Source organism: Elephas maximus, chromosome 23 (assembly GCF_024166365.1).
Source record: "Elephas maximus indicus isolate mEleMax1 chromosome 23, mEleMax1 primary haplotype, whole genome shotgun sequence".
NCBI lineage: Eukaryota > Metazoa > Chordata > Mammalia > Proboscidea > Elephantidae > Elephas > Elephas maximus.
In genome coordinates, this window is record NC_064841.1 from 65,865,100 (window position 1) to 65,888,296 (window position 23,197).

The 23,197-nt window shown below is 42.2% G+C and overlaps 1 protein-coding gene across 3 annotated transcripts in view; it reads right to left on the reverse strand.

Moving 5' to 3' along the window:
* Nucleotides 1-6,958: 6,958 nt before the first annotated feature.
* NALCN (sodium leak channel, non-selective) overlaps nt 6,959-23,197 on the reverse strand; it is a 406,966-nt gene continuing 390,727 nt past the window's right edge. For all 3 annotated transcript variants that reach the window (XM_049867215.1, XM_049867216.1, XM_049867214.1), the window contains 5 exons: nt 21,080-21,237; nt 17,791-17,941; nt 15,562-15,711; nt 13,197-13,314; nt 6,959-9,153 (listed from right to left, as the gene is read on the reverse strand). In XM_049867215.1, the coding sequence (XP_049723172.1) occupies nt 8,960-9,153; nt 13,197-13,314; nt 15,562-15,711; nt 17,791-17,941; nt 21,080-21,237 (771 nt within the window). In that variant the 3' untranslated portion in view covers nt 6,959-8,959. The remainder of the gene's footprint in view (nt 9,154-13,196; nt 13,315-15,561; nt 15,712-17,790; nt 17,942-21,079; nt 21,238-23,197) is intronic.

The following is a 23,197-nucleotide window of genomic DNA, read 5'->3' on the forward strand; positions in this document are numbered from 1 at the left end:
TTGTTTTTTTACATTGAACTATGAGTTTTTTTTTGTGTGTGTGTGTGTGTGTGCTTTAGGGTGTGTTACCTGCTGAGGGTCCGTGCCCTGGAGCAGTTCAGCCAATGAAACATACTCCAAGTCAGAAAGAATGAGAAAGTTTATTAAGGAGATGCATGCATCACCAGGGACTTGGCAACAACACAGGCTGTCTGTGGAGTCCCAAAGAGCAGTTTTACATTAGACCTTATATAGAATCTTACAAGGGTTACAGGTGTCTTTGCAGCCCCCTGCCAGACATTTCTTGATTAGGCTAAAGATATACATATCTGATACCTGGGCTCCAACTTTCCTTTGGGGGTTGTATGTCACAGGTAGTCTGGACAGAACAAAAGGTTATTCGCACCAGTTTAAAACAAGAACAAAGTCATTAACATTTGGTCAAAACAAAGTCATTAACAGGTATGTGAAGGAGGCAGGCAGAGGAAGAACAACTTATAGGTTTATCATAACCTTAGTTATGTTAAGTTCTCAGTTGCCCATTTTGAAAAAGGAGAAAACATGCTGGGGGTACTGGGGTCATACAGTGCAAATTAGTTTCTCATTCAAAAATTTATACACAAATTATTTCGTGACATTGGTTGCAATCCCTGCAATGTGTTAGCACTCTCCCCCATTCCCGTTACACCCTGGGTTCTCTGTGTTCATTTGTCCAGTTTTTATGTCCCTTCCTGCCTTCTCATCTTTGCTTTAGGGCAGGTGTTGCCCATTTGGTTTTGTTTACTTGATTGAACTAAGAAGCACGTTCCTCATCTGTGTTATTGTTTGTTTTATAGGCCTAACCTTGGGCTGAGAGGTGGGCTTCGGGAATGGCTTCGGTTCTGAGTTAGCAGGGTGTCTGGGGGCTGTAGTCTCAGGGGTTCCTCCAGCCTCTGTCAGACCAGTAAGTTTGGTCTTTTTTGTGAATTTGAATTCTGTTCTACCTTTTTCTCCTGCTCTGCCTGGGACGCTTTATTGTGATGCCTGTCAGAGTGGTCGGTGGTAGTAGCCAGGCACCATTTAGTTCTTCTGGGCTCAGGCTGGTGGAGGCTCTGGTTCAGGTGGTACATTAGTCCTTTGGACTAATATTTTCCTTGTGTCTTTGGTTTTCTTCATTCTCTCTTTGCTCTGGATGGGATGGGACTAATAGATGTACCATACATGGCTGCTCACAAGCTTTTAACACCCCAGATGCTATTCACCAAAGTAGGTTGTAGAACATCTTCTTTACGAACAGTGTTATGCCAATTGATCTAGATATTCCCAGTCGGGTAGAAGTTTTGAATTATATTATTACATCACTTTATAATAATGACAGTCTTGGAGCTTTGCAGCCAATATTTCTGTGGCTTGTGGATTCATGTGTGTGGTTACAGGTCACCACACATTAAATACTCTCAGGTTTGCTCTGGAGAAATCTTTTGCAATGGACCACCTGCAGCATAACCTGCTTTTGTGGTAGGGTTTCTTAAAATGCAATATATTCTGAAGGATGTGATCAATAAACAGATGGCTCAAGCCCATACATACGCCAAGGGATGAGGCATCTAATTAACAGTTAGACAAGGGTGTGAGGCAATTTCAGAAGGGGAATGGAGACCCAGGCTGGGCTGGGAGATCCCTGGATAGGAGAATCAGGGCCTGTGGTGTGACATGTTGACTCGTGGTGGCTGTTGTACGTGAGAACACAGCCAAGGCCTTCAGGCTGTGCTCATTAGAGCTTTGCAAAATTCCCTGTTATCTTTTGACCTGGCCCTGAGCAAGGTTCCTTTTCATTGCCCTAAAATGCCCTGAAAAGGGAGTCATTGGATCAAAAAAGCAGCACTGGATTTGAAATTCTGCATGGGTTTAGCCCCACCAGCCGCTCCTTAGAAACCGTATGGGGCAGTTCTACCATGTCCTATAGGGCCACTGTGAGTTGGAATCAACTCAATGGCCACTGGTACTGGTAAGCTGGTAGACCATAGAAATAAGAGATTCTCTGCAGCTTGTCATGGCTCTCAGAAGGAGGAGAGGCATTAGGTGTGTCTGGCACCATGGAGGCAAATGTAGGCTGCACTCATGTCAGGAAGAAATGACTTGTGAGAAGAACCTGGTACACCCCTTGAAATGAATCCCTTAGTCATGTGTCAGTTAATCTACAAGCCCCACCAAGGGTGCCAAGAGAACACCGACTCCTTGCCTGTCCCCGTGTCTCTTGGTCAAATAGGAACAGAAAGATGCTTCTGTCTCCTTGGTACATGGGAAAGCTCATCTCCGAGTGTTCCATGGCACGAGAGAAGAGACCTGGGTTCAATATGACAACTCTCTGCTATGATATGTGAAATACATTATCAACCAAACTCCAGCCCGACTTTGTTCCCTAGTTGATGTTTTTGTTGTTGTGCTTACAACATGTCCCTTGGTAACACCCTACATGATGTTTCTAAAGTGAAATGCTGACACTGAAAGAGAACACAGTGCCTGTAGATGATACACCCTGACAACTGTTGTATGCTCCTGGGACCAATTAGGACAGGGGACGTAAAGATTGAACCTGTAGAAGGGTGGCATTTGAGGCACTGTCTTCTCTTTTAGACCCTGAAATTTCATATTATATTAGGAACACCAAATAGGGCCCTATGGAGGGAAACATTCCAAGCACAACAACAAAATTCCATTGGCACGGGCTTGTAAATTAGGATTAATACCATGACAACACATAAATACAGTAAAAAACAAAGTCAGTGTAACTTCTCTTCCTCTCAATCTACATTTTCTTCTCCTTTGACATACAGAAATGCAAGAAACCACCAAGTGAATAAAATCAGCATTCCGTGCTTCTTTTTCTGGGGGAAAAAGACAATTGGTTTGATTCCATGGGCAGACAAGTGACCATATCTAATGTTGCACTAGTCACTGACCACAGGTCATGAGATGATATTCTGTCTGCTTCAGATTCTATTTCCTTCTCCGTCCAGATTCAATGGTGAACAATACCTAACTACCTGAAAGCATGAGATACCATGACCTATTTCCAATAATAGAATTCCTGGATGTTACAAATGGTTAAAATGCTCAGCTGCTAACCAAAAGGTTAGGGGTTCAAGTCCACATACAGGAGACTTGAAAGAAAGATCTGGTGATCTCCTTCTGAAATATCGGCCATTGGAAACCCTGTAGATCGCAGCTCTACTCTGACACACACGAGGTCGCTATGAATTGGATTTGACTCCATGGCAACTGGTTATTTTCAAGACTGAAAGGCTAGAATAAAGTCTATTTTTCCTCCCATTTTCCTGTTCCCCTATTCTCTTTTCTCATCTTAATCTTTTCAACCAAGAGTATCACCTGCTCTTATACTCCTGTATCTCCAAAGTCAAAATTAAATAAGGAGTATATGAAAATATGGAGATAATTCAAACCAAAAAGCTACCTTTCTTTGGTGTAATTTATGTGTACAACTGTCTTTCTTGAGTTCTTGGCTCCAGAAGACTTCTCTGGAAACATTACTGTTCCTGGCAATCCTTGGTTGAGTTGTTAATTTATCATTTTAGATGGTTTTGACATGACTTAGATTGCTTAGATTGCAAAAGTACCATCTTTTAATATGTATTTATTTACAGAGAACCCATGGGCCTTGGCCCACTTCTGCACCTACAGGTGGGTTTGACATCATTTAAATGCTAAACATCTCAGTGGTTAGCCAGTCATTAGGAACGCTCCTATGAATGATGCATTAAAAGAAGTGTTTCCACTTAGTGTAATTTTTGGGTCACCATCCATATCGTATGGGAAATGGAGTGACAAATACCAATTTGAGAAAGGAACACAATGAAGGTCTATAATTTTTCTGCTAGGTTGGCTGATTCTGTAACCAAGCCTTAAAATTTTACATTGACATTGACCTACTGCCTGAGAAAAGAGAATGAGATATAGCTTCAAATCTCCCTTTAAACAAACCAACCGTGGCTAAATTCAGTGGATGGTGACGCTAGCCCTCTAGTGTTCAAATGAAATTTAGATGTTTACTGGGCTTGCTATAAGCCAGTTTTCAAAGTTGAATGAATGGGTGCTACACAGCATTGTGGTGAAATAATAAAATAGCATTGCTAGTTTGGAGGAACACAATGGTCTTTTTAGCCAGGGGACCAGAGTACAGAATTTAAACTAGATACAGTGGTCTGATTTAGACAGCAGACAGATATGGAAGCAGGATTTAAATGTGCAACTGGAATCAATTTGCTATTTCAGTTCAGCCATGAATTGTTGGGATCAAATGACAGGATATAATTTTTAAGTGGAGACATTCTTATCTATTGGATGTTCTGGTTTGGAGAGAAAAACTACATGAAAGTAAGGAGACGAGCTGATGGGAGAAGAAGGATTCTAGTTTTGAGTTTCCAGCCTGTACACAGGGATTTAAGGCATTAGAGTTTGGGTGCCTATCTCCTTCCACATTGAAAAAACCAGTTGCCTTCAAGAGGTGGGAAGGATTGGAGCCGAGATTACAGGTGGAGGTCTAGGCATGAGTGAGGTGGATAAACATCTGCTTCTCTGAGTCAATAGGGGATATCCGATGAGGAGATATTAGGGCTGAGCTGTGTTGAGGTGGGGGTGAAATGAGGTAGCTTCCCAAAGCCACATTATTTGGTGGTTTGGGGGGCTCTCCTTTCCAGCCTTATCAGTCTCCACAAGCTGAGATTGTGGAAAGCAACTTCTAGGAAGCTCGCCAGCATGGACAAAGGTATGTGCAGAACGTAGTCACACAAGCCACAAACCCAGGAGTGTATTTTATGGGTTCTCAAGGTTGTCTGGAACCTGAAAGATCATCTAGTCCAACCAACAGGGAATGTTCCAGGGACAGATAATCTCTTTCTGCAACTCCTTCCCAGTGGGACCTATGATAGCCTTTGACTTGTCATCTGCATTTTTGTTTCTCTTGCCTCTGGAGAGACAGAAGCCAACATTTCTTTGGCTTGTACTCACTGTTAGGGACTCAGAAGACTCACAGAATAAATTGAACACTAAGGTTTCGGGACATTTCCTTTTAAAAATCTCTCTACCCAGATGTCACCCTGTGGAGAAAGCTCCCTGGATACAGAAGGAGAAAATGTAAGATGATAGAGAGCTCATGCAAATAATTATTTTTGGTGTGTTGTTGGATTGTGCAGAGAAGGCATTTTATAAAAATACTCTCCAAGGAGGTGAAACTACATCAAAGAAAAGAGAGGCACCGTTTTCTCAGAAATACCACCCCAAATCAAAGCGTTATTTAAACCTTGGCCCAAGGTAGTTTTCAAACCTGACGGTAACAACAGATCAGAAAACTGGAAGCTTAACAATTGTTCAACATAGGATTCTGGCAGGGAGAATCCTAGATAGCTCATTAGTCATTCGGGATTAGTTACCTATCAGGTCAGACTAAGCACTTCGAGTGGATCGTGTGAACCTCTCAGGTAAACGAAATGAATGAATTCCCCTCCCCTGTCTTTTTTAAAAGCAAGAAGCTGAGTTTTGGCTCAGAGATGGTATGATTATATAGGGAGTAACTGATAGATTCAGGACTTGAAAAATCTGCTGAACCCCAAAGTTCATGATCTCTATACCAGTGTTTTCCAAACTGGGTTCCTTGGAGCACGCTAATGGTTGGAGGCCATCTTTGGGGGCTGGGGTGGGCGTCGGGAGATGAGAAGTGGCCATGTGAATGGGGTTCTCATTTTCACTCCAGCTTTAGCCAGGGCTGCTCTGCTTTTGCCTGCTTGATATTTTGGATTCCTTGAAGGACTTTGTCTGAAAAAGAGTGCCACTGCTAAACAATGTATTGAAAGCAAGTCATCTATAGTACGCCATCCCCTACAAAGAAAGGGGCAAACACAATCATTCAGCTGGCTTGGAAACTGCTTTTGTTTAAGGCTTATAGTTCTGGTTGTGCTACTACATGCTCTTATCTTATTCAGCTTCAGCAGGGCACTAACAGCCAGTCACTGATGATGGGTGCTGGTCTGGAACTGCCATTAATAATGGAGTGAATAGCGTCGGACTTGTTCCCTTTGAGCTGCCATGAATTGCCATATGGGCAATGCATGTGTGGTCTGTTCTCTCTTGGGGGCTCCATGTCAAGTCTTCTACCCCTTCCACTTTCTGGTCCCATTGAACCAACTGAGTGCTTGTAATTAAAGGCAGCGGGTGGCAGGCTGACAGGATTGGTGTCGGCGTCTGTCCCCTCTGAGAACCAGGGAATATTGTGGCCTAAGTTTTCCCATCTGTGTAACCCGATTGTTTACATTTTTATGCATCTGTGGGCAAAATCTAAAAGTGGGTGCCACTTATCTTCTCCAGCTTGCTGTCTGTTCTACGTGCTTTGGGAAAATAGTAGAGGTGCGTCCCAAGGGATTTTTTGGGGGGCTGTTTAACTTAATTGAAAATGTAGGGTGCTATGGCTTTAAATGCATTGCTATTCTGCCCCTTGTGTCACTGTAGAATGGACAACAATGACGTTCCACTGAACATCAATTACAGACATTTTAGGAAGGGAGGAAGGGTTCAGCAGTTTTTTGAGAATCACACTGTATTACTCAAGCGTAATGAGCCAAAAAAAAAAAAAAAAGAGGTCTTGTTTTTTATGCAGCACTAGTACAGACCCATGTCCTGGACACGTAAGTGTCTTTTCTGCTTCATTGTGGGTTTGGGAGGCACGAACATTCTGGCTCTGGGAACTAAGCTGAAATGAATATCATGGATAGAGCTTTTGCCAACTAATTACAGACTGAATATTCAAATACAGGGTTTGCAAAGTTCCAGCTACCTAATGGCCCTGCCCAGAGCCCACACACACAGAAAAGGGTTTGAAAATTATTGGCAATGCCTTTTACATTCTTTTACAAATCCAGCATTTGTTTTATTTTCTTATGTACAAAAGGTAAACCCCAAATGAAAAGAAAACCAAATGAAATCCTTTTGGCCACGCTGACTTTAATTTCCCACGATTTCATAGTCACAATTAATCCTATCAACAATAGGCTGTCACCACAACATTACATCTGTTTCACAGGAAGAATATCAAATTTGGCTATTTCAAGAATGTTAAAATAGAGAGAAGAGATCATAAAGCAACCTGGGGGCAAAGGATTCTGAGATAATCACTCAATTAACAGCAATCTAAATGTCAAATCTCCAACCAAGAATAATGAAGTTAAAAAAGGTCTAAACCCACTTCCACTTGGGTGACCCAGCATAGGAGGCCCGATGCTATTTTGTGATCATTTCGCATTTCTCATTTTCCCAGAGGACATGGACCACTGATGTGTGAAACAAATACAATTAGGTCATGGAATACCTAAACTGTCAGTTCATAGCTGGATTTTGCAAGGTCCTGATATTTCCATAGGAAATTCTGGTACCAGTGGAGTCATTTGGAATCTAACATGGTAATGGTACGTAGGGATCAACTGATAATGGCTCAGCTGACTTATGGCAAAATGGACATAACCTGGTGTCTTGATTATGCAGTGCTGTTATAACAGAGATATCACAAGTGGATGGCTTTAACAAACAAAAGTTTATTCTCTCAGTTCTGGAAGCTAGAAGTCCGAATTCAGGGTGCCAGCTCCAGGGGAAGGCTTTCTTCTCTGTCAGCTTTGAGGGAAGGTCCTTGTCATCAATCTTCCCCCACCAAGGAGCTTCTCAGAGCAGGGTCCAAAGGATGTGCTATTCGTCTGACTCTTGTTTCTTGGTGATATGAAGTCCCCTGTCCCTCTACTCACTTATCTCTTTTATATCTCAGAAGAGATTTAAAACACAATCTAATCTTGTAGTTTGAGTCCTGCCTCATTAATATAACTGCCGCTAATCCCACCTCATTAACATCATAGAGGTAGGATTTATAATACATGGGAAAATCACATTAGATGGCACAATGGTGGACAATCACAAAATACTGGGAATCATGGCTAGCCAAGTTGACACAAAATTTTTGGGGGACACAATGCAATCTGTAACACTTGGGTAAGAAGTGAAGCCAATGGTAACATCACACAGGCAAATATTTTATTCTACAGGTTGGATCACTTAGCGTTTACTCTTTTAGCTAAAGTAAATTATTAAAAATTTTCTTTCTTTTATTTATTTGTTTTTTAAAGAAATGCACCTTTGTTGCGTAAGGATGCCCTCAAGTAATCCACCTACAGGTTTGTTTTAAGCCAGTTAGCTCCTTGGCCAGATGCTGTGCCTGATACTTGCACACAGAGTTCTCTTGGAATCCAGACATGGTTTCTTTAGAATCACTGAGGCCAGAAATGGACTTGTTTTGGTGTCTAACTATCACGTGCATGTTTTAGAAAACAATATAGGAAAACGAATATGCTTTTTAAAATTCAGAATCTGTAGAATTTGTAAAACTGCTATCATTTTAGCATGAGCTCGGTGCTGACCTTTGCAGATCAATCATAAATAATAAATTCTCCCAAGAGAAGTACTTCTAGTTGAAGTGGGAAAAAGATGAACTAAAGCTATAGGTCCTGTACCTTAAATATTAGCCTCTTTGGGCTTAGCACTTTGGGGAGGGGTGTGGTGGAAATAATACATACAAGCATATATGAATACACTGCCTTAGTTTACAGAGACATAATATATGAATTTCTAAAAATGATCTATACCTGCTGCTGATATAGTTTCTAATATAATCAATAATGCCATTGTACAAATTTTCATGGACACACAGTATTAGCCCATCACATACACAACTCTGACAGACCAATTTTACCCTGCCTGTGACAGTACAAAAATCAACTGAAAAAAATCTTGTGACAAGTTGGAATTAAATTATGTACCTGTTACAGATTGTTCACTAGACAATGAAGGAAATGATCAGAAAACAGTTTGAAAATTATCGGCAATTCCCTTGAAATTCTTTTATAGTTTCTGTAGATGTTGCTGGGCTTTCATCTACATTGGTTTCCACCTAAATATCCAGAAGGTCATCTCCACTTTCATCGCTCTCCACAGTCAGTTGCCGGGTCCACCACTTCTTCACCTCAGAGCCACAGGAAGCCGTGTCCGTCATAGGGTTCATTTTGCACACTACGGATTTCATCGTTGTCCTTCCTCCAAACCGTAAGTTGACGGAAGACACTGAATGGCTTATTGGTTTTGGAGCTGTGGAATTAACAAGAGTCTATGAGCAACTGGGTGTTGTTTCACCCTATTGCAAATGTTTCCTGAAAAACCATGATATTCTCATTGGTAATGCTTTTGGCTGACATGTCCTGTCTACAGATGTTAAATACAAATCCTTTTCAGCACTCTATTTTGTATATCTATAAAAGATTTTAAACCACGCTAATGAACAACTAGTAGTACCATTTGAAAAAAATGCTGCTTTCACTTTAGATAATCACAAAAGCTAGAAAATCACTACAAGTTCCAAGTTGGGTAAATATAAGTGTCATAGAAGTAAGTGTGTGCAGCCCGTAAATGGAAGAAGTGTAGTCCTAACAAATGCTCTTTTTTCTTCCCTACTTGCCTTCTCAAACTCAGCAGGTCCCTAAGAGCATGTCTCATTTCTGACATCTGAATCATTGGAGGCACTATTGACAACATTCTCTCTTTTATCCATTTAGGTGACTGTTGATTTTCCCCCAGGTCATCTCTTCTAGCTGTCCCTTCAGTTTCTTGACTGCTGCTACCAGCTTTGGTCAGGGTCTTATCTCTCTACCTTGATACTAAGTCAATGTTCCTAAAATACGGACTCCAAATGTCATATCTTGCTCAAAAATCTTTATTGGCTCCTATTTACCTACAAAGCCCTGGTGGCACAGTGGTTAAGAGCTTGGCCGCTAACCAAAATGTCGGCAGTTTGAATCCATCAGCTACTCCTTGGAAATCCTATGCGGTAGTTCTGTTCTGTCCTATAGGGTTGCTGTGAGTCAGAATCAAAGTGATGGTAATGAGTTTTAGTTTATTTGCCTGTGTAACCTGACCCTACAAACGCCAGTAAATTTCCTTTAGTCCTTAAACTAGCCCAAACCAGATTTGGCCCACCCTGCATATGCAGAAGGGCCAGCTGTGACCACTAATTGACTTCTACAGAAGACTCAGCAACAGGTGGAATGAACCAGAAGGAAAGTCAACACTCAGACCCTATTCCAAAGTGAGAGGTATAACAAGAACCATATCACCTCCTGTTTCCTGGCAACCTTCTAGAATTTTTCCTCCCCAGTACACCTACATGGCCACTATTTTGATGCCCTAATCACATATAAGCCCTGCTGCCCCACAGCTCAGGGTGCCAGATCTGAGGACTGCCTTCCGGCTCTTTGCTCTGCATGTTGCAATAAAGTTACTTTCCCATTCTAAAAGACTGGTGTCCAGATAATTGGCAAGTCTGAGCCACGCCGGACAAGGACCCCACTTCTAAGGTTCGGTAACACCTGTAGATAAAGCTGAAACTACTCAGCCTGTCACTGAAGGTTTCTCATGGCCTGACACCACCACCTAGTCAATCTTGATTCCTGTTGTTTCCCTGTTTTGCAAGACCAACAACTTCTTCATTGCAAATACCCTTTTTCACCAACATAAACAGCGACTATACACACGGGCCTTGCCAGATGAAACACACAGGAATCAAATCGACTACACCTGTAGAAGGGACGATGGAAAAACACAATATCATCAGTAAGAACAAGGCCAGGAGCCAACTGTGGAACATACCATCCATTGCTCATATGCAAGTTCAAGCTGAAACTGAAGAAAACTAGAGCGAGTCCATGAGAGACAAAATACAACCTTGAGTATATCTCACCTGAATTTACAGACCATCTCAAGAATAGATTTGATATGTTGAACACTAATGATCAAAGACCAGATGAGTTGTGGAATGACATCAAGGACATCATCCATGAAGAAGGCAAGAGGTTATCAAAAAGACAGGAAAGAAAGAAAAGACCAAGATGGCTGTCAGAGGAGATTCTGAAACTTGCTCTTGGACGTCGAGCAGCTAAAGCAAAAGGGAGAATTGATGAAGTGAAAGAACTGAACAGAAGATTTCAAAGGGTGTCTGGAGAAGACAAAGTAAAGTATTATAATAACATGCGCAAAGTGCTGAAGATAGAAAACCAAAAGGGAAGAACATGCTCAGCGTTTCTCAAGCTGAAAGAACTGAAGGAAAAATTCAAGCCTCGAGTTGCAATAGTGAAGGATTCTACAGGGAAAATATTACACGATGCAGGAAGCATCAAAAGAAGATGGAAGGAATACACAGAGTCATTATACCAAAAAGAATTAGTCGATGTTCAACCATTTCAAGAGGTGGTATATGATCAGGAACCGATGTTACTCAAGGAAGAAGTCCAAGCTGCTCTGAAGGCATTGGCGAAAAACAAGGCTCCAGGAATTGATGGAATATCAATTCAGGTGTTTCAACAAACGGATGCAGCCCTGGAGGTGCTCACTCGTCTATGCCAAGGAATATTGAAGACAGCTTCCTGGCCAACTGACTGGAAGAGATCCATATTTATGCCTATTCCCGAGAAAGGTGATCCAACCGAATGCAGAAATTATAGAACAATATCATTAATATCACACGCAAGCAAAATTTTGCTGAAGATCATTCAAAAGCGGCTGTAGCGGTATACTGACAGGGAACTGCCAGAAATTCAGGCTGGTTTCAGAAGAGGATGTGGAACCAGGGATATCATTGCTGATGTCAGATGGATCCTGGCTGAAAGCAGAGAATACCAGAAGGATGTTTACCTGTGTTTTATTGACTATGCAAAGGCATTCGACTGTGTGGGTCATAACAAATTACGGATAACGATGTGAAGAATGGGAATTCCGGAACACTTAATTGTACTCATGAGGAACCTGTACACAGATCAAGAGGCAGCTGTTTGGACAGAACAAGGGGATACTGAGTGGTCTAAAGTCAGGAAAGGTGTGCGTCAGGGTTGTATCCTTTCACCATACCTATGCAATCTGTATGCTGAGCAAATAATCCAAGAAGCTGGACTATATGAAGAAGAACAGGGCATCAGGATTGGAGGGAGACTCATTAACAACCTGTGTTATGCAGATGACACAACCTTGGTTGCCGAAAGTGAAGAGGACTTGAAGCACTTACTAATGAAGATCAAAGACCACAGCCTTCAGTATGGATTACACCTCAACATAAAAAAAAAATGCTCAGAATTGGACCAATAAGCAACATCATAGTATATGGAGAAAATATTGAAATTGTCAATGATTTCATTTTACTTGAATCCAAAATCAACACCTATGGAAGCAGCACTCAAGAAATCAAAAGACACATTGCATTGGGCAAATCTGCTGCAAAGGCCCTTTTTAAAGTGTTAAAAAGCAAAGATGTCACTTGAAGAATAAGGTGCACCTAACCGAAGCTATGGTATTTTCAATCGCATCATATGTGTGTGAAAGCTGGACAATGAATAAGGAAGACCGAAGAAGAACTGATTCCTTTGAATTGTGGTGTTGGCTCATGTACTTTGGACATGATACCAGAAGGGACCAGTCCCTGGAGAAGGACATCATGGATGGTAGAGGGTCAGCAAAAAAGAGGAAGACACTCAACAAGATAAACTGACACAGTGGCAGCAACAAAGGGCTCAAGTATAGCAATGATTGTGAGGATGGCACGGGACCAGGCAGTGTTTCTTCCTGTTGTACGTAGGGTCTCTGAGTCAGAAACGACTCAACGACACCTAACAACAAAGCAGCTTACATGAAGATGGTGACCAGCTCGACTGCAAAGTATAAGCTGAGATAAAGCAATGGTTTGTACCTTCTTTGAGAGCTTTGAGATTCATTTGTGGACTGCTTGTATCTGCCCACTCTCTCTTAGATTAAACAGATTTTGCCTATGTTGGAAAATGCCTTAATTACACACTGGAAGCCTTTGGAAATTTCTTCCTCTTTTCTTTCTAGATCTTGACTACGATGTCTTACTATGTTAACAGGTTCTGTTTTCTCAAACACGATGCTTTAAAATAAGGGCTAATGTAGTTGTGTTTGGAGAACAGTTGTTTTGAGGGGAAGGTTTATGACAATGGATACACTTTTCATTGTTTCACGGTGTGTAAATACTTTAGATGTAGACCTCTATTTTGAAATTCAAAACCTAAAACTCACATAGAGAGTAAATGCCTTTAAGATGCCTCAATGGAGAAATGACTTGATATACATACCCGAGGGCAAGCGCCATTGACCAAACTTCCTCTGGGGTTTCCCAGTGTCTCCTGAGTCTTGCCGACTTCCTCCTCTATCTGACAGAGTGGGGCTCAGAAGCTGCTGCTGGCTGCTTGTCTGCATGGGAGAAGAATTGAGCAGTTACTGCTCTTTTATTTTATTTTTTAAGTTTTGTTGTGATAAAATATATATAACAATGTGCTATTTTCACCATTTTTAAGTATAGAATTCAATGATATTAATTACACTCACTGTCGTACAACCATCACCATTAACCCCTTCCAAATGTTTGTCATCACCATCAACTGAAACTTAGTATTCCTTAAGCAATGACTCCTCATTTTCCCCTCTCTCAAGCCCTGATAGCCCTAATAAACTTTGATCTCTATTTTGCACTTGCAATTCTAGATATTTTATATAAGTGGAGTCATACAACATTTGTCCTTTTATGTCTGACATTTCACTTCGCATAATGTTTTCAAGGTATATCCACGTGGTGTCATGTATCACAACTTCATTTCTCTTTACGGCTGGATAATAATCCATGGTATAGATATTCCATGTTTTGTTTTTCCATTCGTCTCTTGATGGCCACTTGGGTTCTTTCTACTTTTAGTCTATTGTGACTAATGCTGCAATAAATTGCTGATTCTTAACGCTGCATTCCCTGACTGCACTGGGTTGGGTTCCCTTTTAGTTTTAAAATTGGAAGAACACATGGCAGGAAAGCAAGTGGGAAAGATGAGATGGCTCCATTGTGCCCACAGTGGGGAAAAGAGAAGTAAAAATGGGTAAGAAGAGTCAAGGAAAGCAAAAGAGCCACCATTCCACACTGCAAAAAGAGGCACGGCTCTCCAGGTAGCAACCCCCATCACTATGTTCCTCTCACAACTGAGGACACCATCCTTTAGACCTCTTGTGTCTTGACTGGTCAACCCAGGGCAAGGATGGTGGCATTCCAGGAAGGAAGGTGGGGCAGTGGGGCTGGCTGATGTAGTTTGCCAACCTGGAAATCAGTACTTAGAGCTTCAGGAAAAGGGTTCTTAGCAGACAAAACTCTATGATGGGCCCTGGAGGAGGAGGTGGCTGATAACAATGTAAGACTAAAGTCAAACAGAAATGCTGAGACTTACCACACATTTTACCCATTCGCTGCTTCACCTATTGTCTTCTTCTTTCCTAGCCAACAAGCTTTGGTCTTCCATCCCCACTTGGTTTTTGGTTATCTCTTCGACTGTTTCACATAAACTTGAAGACCTTCCATAATCCTCACTTCCCGTTGCCTCATCAGCCCTGTCTCACTGGCTGCCCTTACCTTATCCTGGCTCCCATATCAGCTGTTGCCAGCCATGCCCAGGACAGACTGGTTGCAGGGCCACTGTAGAAGCCTCCCTCCCCCTCCTCTGTTGACTATCCCTGTGCAAGTCCCTGTGCGGGTGGCAGAAAAGTCCTTTAGACTGGGAAGCTAACAATATGAAATTCACATGAAACTGAGCTACGGAACAAGAGGGCCTCTGGGAGTGTCCTGTGGCCTTGGAGCCTTAGGCTTCAGCATTCATCCTTGGCCCCTGACTGTGCTGCTACACCCCCATGAAGCTTCGTGCTGCCAGAGGGCTCGTCTCAGAATGCTGGATTGGCTCGATGTTGTGAACCTCAAATAATAATTGCACCCTCGCAAAGGAGCAGGGCTTCCCTGCCAGCTGTTCTTCACAGCACAAGGCTCTTCAGGCATCTCATGGCTCTCTGTACTTTTTTTTTTTTTTGGATAGACTTGTAGATTGCAAATGAAAATATGCTGTGCCCTGGTAAAGAGAAGTCCCTCAAGCTAATCCTCCCCAAAATCCATTTGCTTTTCTGGTGCCCAACTAAGGAACGATGAGACCTCAATGAGCCTGAGTAATGAAAAGCAATTATAAGCATTTTCACTGGTTTTACTACAAATCTCTATGACTTAGTGAACAGAAGAAAACAGGGCAGAACTTCATGCAAGTCATGCTCTCCTGAGTTATGTCACATTGCCGGACTCATTAAGTCCTTACAGTTATGATGCTAAACTCTTTAGACAAAAATCAACAGAAGTATTAAGTGCTGCGCATTAATATTTATTTGGTATCCACAAAAGTCAGGATCTTTTGAAGCAACTTAAACTGATTCCCGAAAGCTGAAGACCCAGACATAACCTGTTCCCATTGTTGGGAGCAAATGTGTCCCTACTGTTGTTTTCCATTTTTAAAAATTCCTATTAAGAATATTTTCACCTTGCTTGAAACATTTATGTGGCCAACACCCATTCATTTTTTATTAAAGAACTCCCCCCTTCCCCGCCCCGCCCTGCCCAGGACACCCTTGGAGGGAGACCCATACCTCCGGCTGCACGTTATTATCCTGGCTGTTAGCGTTGGTGTCCTCGCTTGGCTGAGTGGTCTCAATGCTGGGAGGATTCAGAAACCGGCTCAGCTCCTGTTGTTGACTCTCTCTCAGGCTGTGGATGATGCTGCACGACTGTTGCTGCTTCTGTAGAATGGGAATGGAATGGAACATAATGGAAAACTACGGAAGACCACGATCCCCCCGCCCACTATCACCCAAATTGCATTTTCTTCTCCCTCTCCAAAGAACCTGTGTTCTTGGTAACCTCTTAGGAATTTCCAGATAAGGGCCTTTAACTAATATTGCTGCCATCATCAGACTGATATAAATGACGGCTTAAAGACTTAGGAATTGCCCTCCTCTTCCTCTTTCATTTGTGTAACAATTGGAAGAGTTATGATCAAGCTTCTGTTTTGTTTAAAATAGAATTTCTTTAATTACTAACATGGACTTTTTTTTTTCTCCTTTCTGATTTTATTCCATGTTCATCAAGTCAGTGGTGACTGCCTCTTTCCTGTAAGTTATAAGAAACAAATAGCCTTGCAGTAACGAGTGAAACATTGGCTCTTGTCTTGGTTCTGGACTGAACCAGGCCCACCCAGCAGGACTATTTGGCTTGGCACACACTAAGGCTGGGAAGTCTGGGGGTGAATCAGTGAGATAGATTAGAACAATAGGAAAGACCTGTGGAAACAGCCTTGACAAAACTGTGTCTGCATGCAAAGGCCACACCCTGAAGAAATGCTCAGCGTGTAGAGACAGTCTCACCACAGAGCCCATAATCTGCAGAAGCAGTCTAGAAATCGCTTCATCTGCTTAGCCTAGCTTAACCACAGCTTTGTCTCTCAAGAAAACAGGGGCCAAGCATGCATGCAAAAGGTAGCCACGTCTGCCAGATGACCTTCTCTCAGAAGCCACTGCGATATCCAGCCCACTGGCGGGATTCGAACTGGCAGAGTTAGGGAACTGTACAGACACCACATCCCATAATGAGTGATGCTAACAGTCCCAGAGCCCTTTGCTGCAGACTCCATCTTGGCTGGGGGCTGCGCACGCAACTCATTCCCATAGCCACACCAATTCCCCCAAAACCCCCCGCCTTTTCTCAGAAACTGCACGAATAAAGAAAGGCCACTTAACATAAACTGGTACACATAGCAGTAACCTCCCTGACTCAACCGAGTCAGTCCTTTGGAGAGGGCTTAGTCCCCCAGCTGACTCCTTTTGCTTGACTCAAGCAAAATAAATCTTGCTGAGGATAAAGTTTTTCTTTCCTGTGTATTCTTACTTGGGAAAAGACAAGGATGCTTTGTGTCAGATTGGCAACTGGTAACATCAGGACTTTTGTGTCCTCTCAGGGCCCGAGGGGGCAGATTTGATCCCCGGAACTAGCAGAGCTGTGGTAGGCCTGCTGTGACTGGGCCTCAGTGGGTAGTTGGCCTTGCTATAGAAGACTGAGATGTTTCACTTCTCTGGGTACCTTTTCCCCCACCAATTAAAAAAAAAAAAAAAAATCGTGCTTCTGCAGTTGATGCTGTTGTCCTGAGGAAGAGGATACAAAAATCTCTGCTATATATAAATGCTTAGTTTGATTTTTTTCCCCGTGTGTGTTTGAAGCCTATGTTAAAGTATCCATAAAGTAACTTCCTAATAGGCATGCCCACTGTAGACACAGGATACGCTGACACAGCATATGTTCACTGATTTATGAGTTAAGAGAATCTCATAAACTTAAAGTCCAGGATGCAGCAAACAAAATCATTATGTTACCAGGAGAGGTGGCTTTTAATTAAAGACCAAAGAACATTATTAATAGTATGTTGGAATTTTTAGGAGCAATTGAAAAGTCATTTCATAAATTCTGTGGTCAGTCAATATATAGAGGTTTTGGAATCCTGAACACTTGCACTTAATAAATGGAGATCATAAATATTTTAATATCAATAAAATGCTTTTTAAAAATTTATGTTATGTTAGACAAATGTGATTCAATCGAAACTTCCCAAGGACTCTGTTCAAGAGTAATAGGCCTAAATTGGGACTAGAGTTAAGGTTTGAATCATCATCTGACCATCACAAGTGGAGGAAGTTGAGATGGTTGAGGAAGGGGTGTAGGCTAACTACAGAAGGATCTAATCCTGTTGTCCATGAAGCTCTTTTCTTTCGTCCTTTCTTCTTCAAAAGAAAAGCATAAAAGCCCGACATGCTTCTCGTTCCACTCACAGCTCTGATGCGCTTTAAGCACTTTTTCAGCCACATGCGAATGGTCTGCTTGGCCACTTCCTCCTCTATGGTGTATTCCAGTTGCTCCCTGGCCAGGAGCTCCTCCAACTGCAAACTTTTCCGGATGTCAACTGACCGGTAAGAAAGCATGCTGGTGGGGGAAATACAACAGCAAGCTTAGGTCCCATGCAGCTGAGATTTAGACCCTTAAATGTTTCAAAATTCAGAAGGAACATTAGTCAACCCAACAAGTATAGTAGCATTCTGATGCCACCCCTTACTAGCTGTATGACCTTGGGCAAGTTATGTAACCTCTCTGCATTTCTTTCCTCATCCGTAAGATGGGGATGGGGTGATACTTACCTTATTAAATGATTGAGTTAATATGTGTATGGTACTTATGACAGTAAGTGACATATAAGTAGTTGTAAAAAAAAAAAAAGATCCAGGCTAGGCCCTGATCTCCATTGTAAGTTGCTTAAGTAAAGACTCTGAAACCTTCCCTGTAGAAGGAAGAGTGCTCCCTCCATACTTTCTTTACCTTTAGGCTCCAACTGGGGCTCATTAATATATAGGCTGTGGGTCATGTGTGTCCCCCCCAGCCCCATTTTCCTCTCAATTTATCTAATTTGTCCCCATGTATCTTCTTATTCATTAATTTTAGAGGGATACAAAGTCAGGGTTTGATACACACTTCCATTAACCCTTTGGCACAGTATGCCAACAGAATGACAAAATGAAGCTAACACTGCTGACCTGTTGCATCAGGACCCGTTAGCAATGAGGCAACTCTCAGTGTGTCCAGGCTGAGAGGTCCACAGCCAAAGGAGGACGCAGCCCCTTCTGGCAGCTTGGTACAGCCACAGGAGTTCAGGTTATGGCTCAACCCCTGCTTACCCCTGGCTGTGAGCTCAATTCTACCTCTGGAGCCTAAATCATAACATGGGAAGTTCTTGAGGGACCCTGTTTTACGCAGCACTGACACATGGCTTTCTCTTCTTTGTTAAGCTCCTTCTGACCATGGGAGAAAAATATGTTTGCTCTTCTCTTTCCTGACTCACCAAGAATCTAGACTTGCTTAGCTCTTCTCATTGTATACTGGGGTAGAGGAATAGGGAGGGGCAAACAATGTCACTGTTGACTTTGCCTGGGGTCCATTTTTATTAGATGCACCCTTGGATTAGATTAGATTGCATTATATTAGCTGTGTTCCAGAAATGTTGAATGTAAATTATTAATGACAACAGTATGGCTGTGTCCTTCAATTTCAACCCCAAAAAAAAATTGTCACTAGAAGAAAAGATTAGTAACTTAACATTCTTAGACTTATAACCTGCTTTTTTTTTTTTTTCCTATTCATATGTATTTTCTGTCACATCTCTTTCTGTTTTTCAGCTTGCTCCTTGGAAGAAGTGAATAGTGGGAGGGAAAATTGATCAACTGGTAGAACACCCAGATTTTTCCTGTTCTGATCTTTTTCTAACTTTTAGCCACAATGTATATCACAGGGCTTTGAACCGGTTCTAAACAGTTCAGTTACGGCCAATGAAAACAAGACCGTGCTTCAAACTAGTTGGAAGTGGTTCAGTCATGGCTGACAGAAACAAGGGCAGCCTATGCCTTGCATAGCAATGAGACCTCTTGAACATAAGCTTTTGACCCTAGTAGGAAACAGGCAGTGATGCCCCATTCAAAGATGGTGGCTGACTATGCTGCTTTGAACGTGTGTGGCTCTTTACAGTTCTGCTGATAATTCAATCTCCTGATCAGGCTCCTGAAACTGAAAGTTCAGGACTGTGAAGAGTGACACACATTTGAAGTGGCATGATAGGCCACCATCTTTGAACACAGCATCACTGCCTGTTTTCTACTCTGGTCAAAAGCCCATGTGCAAGAGATTTGGTTGCTATGCAACTCATACGCTGCCCTTGTTTCCATCAGCCATGACTGAGCCCTTTAGAGTCAGTTAGAAGCCCTGGTATACCATCATTCAAAACCAAAACCCAAACCTATTGCTGTAGAGTTGATTCTGACTCATAGCGACCCTGTAGGATGGAGTAGAACTGCCCCACAGTGTTTCCGAGGAGTGCCTGGTGGATTCCAACTGCCAACCTTTTGGTTAGATACTATCATTAGGTTCCTGAAATTTGTGACAAAATACCCAATAATAAGCTTGTTGGATATTTGCATCAGCTTAAAATAGCTACCACTAGTCAGGGGTTCTTTTTCGTGCTATGGACTCCTTTGGCAGTGGAGCCTATAGAACATTTCTAAGAATAACGTTTTAAATGCATAAAATAAAATACATGCATCGCAAAGGAAACCAATTATATTGAAATCCATTTCTCACTTTATTTAAAAAGGTTGTGCTGTAGTAACATATCAGTTTCTTTACTAGTGCGTGATAGTTTTTTAGTGAAGGTTAAATGACTACTGTAACCCTGGAGTGCTGATGAGTATAAAAGATATTTTAAGATATCAGCTACAATGGTAATGTGATCTGAAAACATTTATGATTTCTCTTGGTGACAAAGACATAGGTACTGCTAATATCAGCTATGGTCTATTGCCTACATTTATCATTGAAGGAGATAGATGCTGCATTTCAGTGAGTGAGTAGGGAAAGTAAGGTATAATTGTTACCCTTTCCAAGCCTATATAAAAAAAAAAACAACCCCATAGGAGTCGATTCTGACTCATAGCGACCCCATAGGACAGAGCTGAACTGCCCCATAAGGTTTCCAAAGAGTGCCTGGTGGATTCGAACAGCTGACCTTTTGGTTAACAGCTGTAGCTCTTAACCACTATGCTACCAGAGTTTCCTCCAAGTCTATAGAGACCTGAACTTTATCCATGAACTGCTTGTTGAAGAAGTCTCCCAGAGAGAGGAAAGGCAGAGCCCCAATCGCTGACCATTAACTGTGGACTCTCCTGAACCAGTTTCTTCATCTACAAAATGAAGGGGCAAGACTATGCTCCCCAAGGTCCCTTCTAACTAACTATATCATTCAGAAACTCTACAGTCAGAAAGTAGCATTTCCAGGGATGTCAGGCAACTGATCTCACTCCCCCATGTGATACACTGATTTGGAAATGATCTTTACAGGACAATGAGAAAGGCCACTTCACACCTGAGTCTGGGGACCCTGTTTTACAACCATGGTGGATGTGGCACTCTAGGTTACTAACATACTTGTTAATTGTGTTTCACAAGGCCTCTAATTATCACAGCTTTAGTTTTTGCACTCGTTTAGCTCTGTGATACCGAGTTGTGAAAGCCCCCACGTACCTTAGGACGTCATGGAAGCTGACATCACCACCATTGTGCAGCCTCTCCATTTCATAGCACATGTGCTTAAACAAAAGTTTGTCTTTGTCGAGGTCTACCTCCAGCCTCCCCCGCAGCAGCCTCAGCAGGAACTTCACGCGGAACGTTGGAATCACCCCCTGGGTAGCAGAGCACAAGAACTGGTAAATCATCATTAGGCCGTAATGATTTGCTTGGGGTCCTGTTTTCACAGCCAAAAAAACCCAGGAGATATTTTCTCAAAAGATAGCACAATTAGCACAGGCGTGAAGAAAGTTCTCGGTCTCATGGGTGGCTGGATGATATTATGTGCCCTAAGAAAAGCATGGGATTAACAGCTGAGCACCCACAATCGCTGCTGGTGCTTCTCCTCCGGTTCTATGGGATATCACAGCACATAGTTTGGAGCTAAGGAGGACACAGAAAGCTCCCCTCTTTTTTACTTGGATCCAACCTTGCGTAAACCAAGCTTATGTCCAAGTAGCCCATTTCATTGACTTAGTCCTGCCCACTTGTTTCTCTTTAACACACAGGTAGAATGTGTCCGTAATACATTGGTAGGAAACATGGATAATACACAGTTCTCCTCTTCACTGAATCTGAATGCTAGGAACTTCTTAACATTTATTACAAGTTGTTCTTCAATTGAAAGATAACTCCTTTTCAGCATTTCCTCCATTATTAGAACAACTACATACAAGAGGAGGTTGCTCACAGCTCTGCTCTTCCTCCTAGGTCAGAGCAGATCCAGGTCCTGAGAAACTAAGAAACATTGCTCCCTTCCAGGCAACAAAACCTCACATGCCAGCCCTGACCATTTCTTTGAATTAAAGCACTGGGCAAGATGCAGGCAACATTGGTAACCCACGAATTCCTATTTTTTTTTTTTTACACTAATGTGACTGATGTTGTCTTCTTTGATGTATTACATCTGAATGTTGGATGGTGTTGTCATCTTCTACGAGTATGTTAAGGCAAAACCGGTTCCTGTAGGCAGCAGTCATGGAGATACAAGTGCATCGAGAGGAGATTCGAGAGCAAGAGCTAGATGCTCACACATGCTGGTCGCTACTTTGGCACAAAGACTGAAGAGACTGGTCCTGGGTGAGGTGGGAAACATCAAAGACAAGGACAGCACAGGCCTGGTGGAGATCACCCATTGCTGGGGCAGACCATGGCTCTAGTCTAGAGACCCGTCATTTACTAAGCCTGCTCTGTTTCTATGGGTTTTGCGTTCCTAGTCAACTCTTGCAGAAACTGTTTTTGGATCTGCCCTCAGGTCTTCCCATGGCTGAACTTTTCTCATTTTTCAGATGTTGGGTCAAATGTCATCTCCTCAGACAGGCCTTCATGACCACCCCTACGCCAATCACTCTCTACCACATAATCTTCTTCAAAGTATTTATCGCGTCTCGAAGTTGTCATTATTTCACTGTTCACTGTTTGTCTTTCACTATTAGAATGTGAGCCCTACAAGTCCGGGGTCTCTCCACCTTGTTCATTGTTATATCCCCAGTGTCTAGAACTATGCCTGAGTGTTTGCTAGGTTGAAGAAAGAAGAGGATGAGGAGAGGAAGCAGCTCCTGCTTTTGGCTAATTCCAGGAAATCCTGGGTAAGCTTGATGATTAAAATGTTCAAATAGTAACTCAAAAATAATTCAAAATAATAGCTTCTAGATCTCATGTAACCTATTTGTACTTTTACTCAGGATGGCTGTTTTAGGTTGAAGTAATCATGAGTACATAATACACTGTCCTTTTGGTAGTTTTGGAGCCCTGGTGGCTTAGCAGTTAAGAGCTTGGCTGCTAACCAAAAGGGTTGGCAGTTCAAATCCACCAGCTGCTTCTTAGAAACTCTACGCAGTAGTTCTACTCTGTCTTATAGCATCACTATGAGTCAGAATCAACTTGATGGCAATGGGTTTTTGGTAGTTTTACTTTTTCTTTTGCCCTAAGCCCAAGGCTGATTTCTTCGGAGTCCCCTTGACTTCATTTCCTTGCTGGTCTTCTGAAAGTTTGAAGAAGAGGATGTTCATGGTTGGAAATGACATCAAGAGGAACCCTTCTGGCACGGTTTTCCCTCTTCCCACCTATAATATT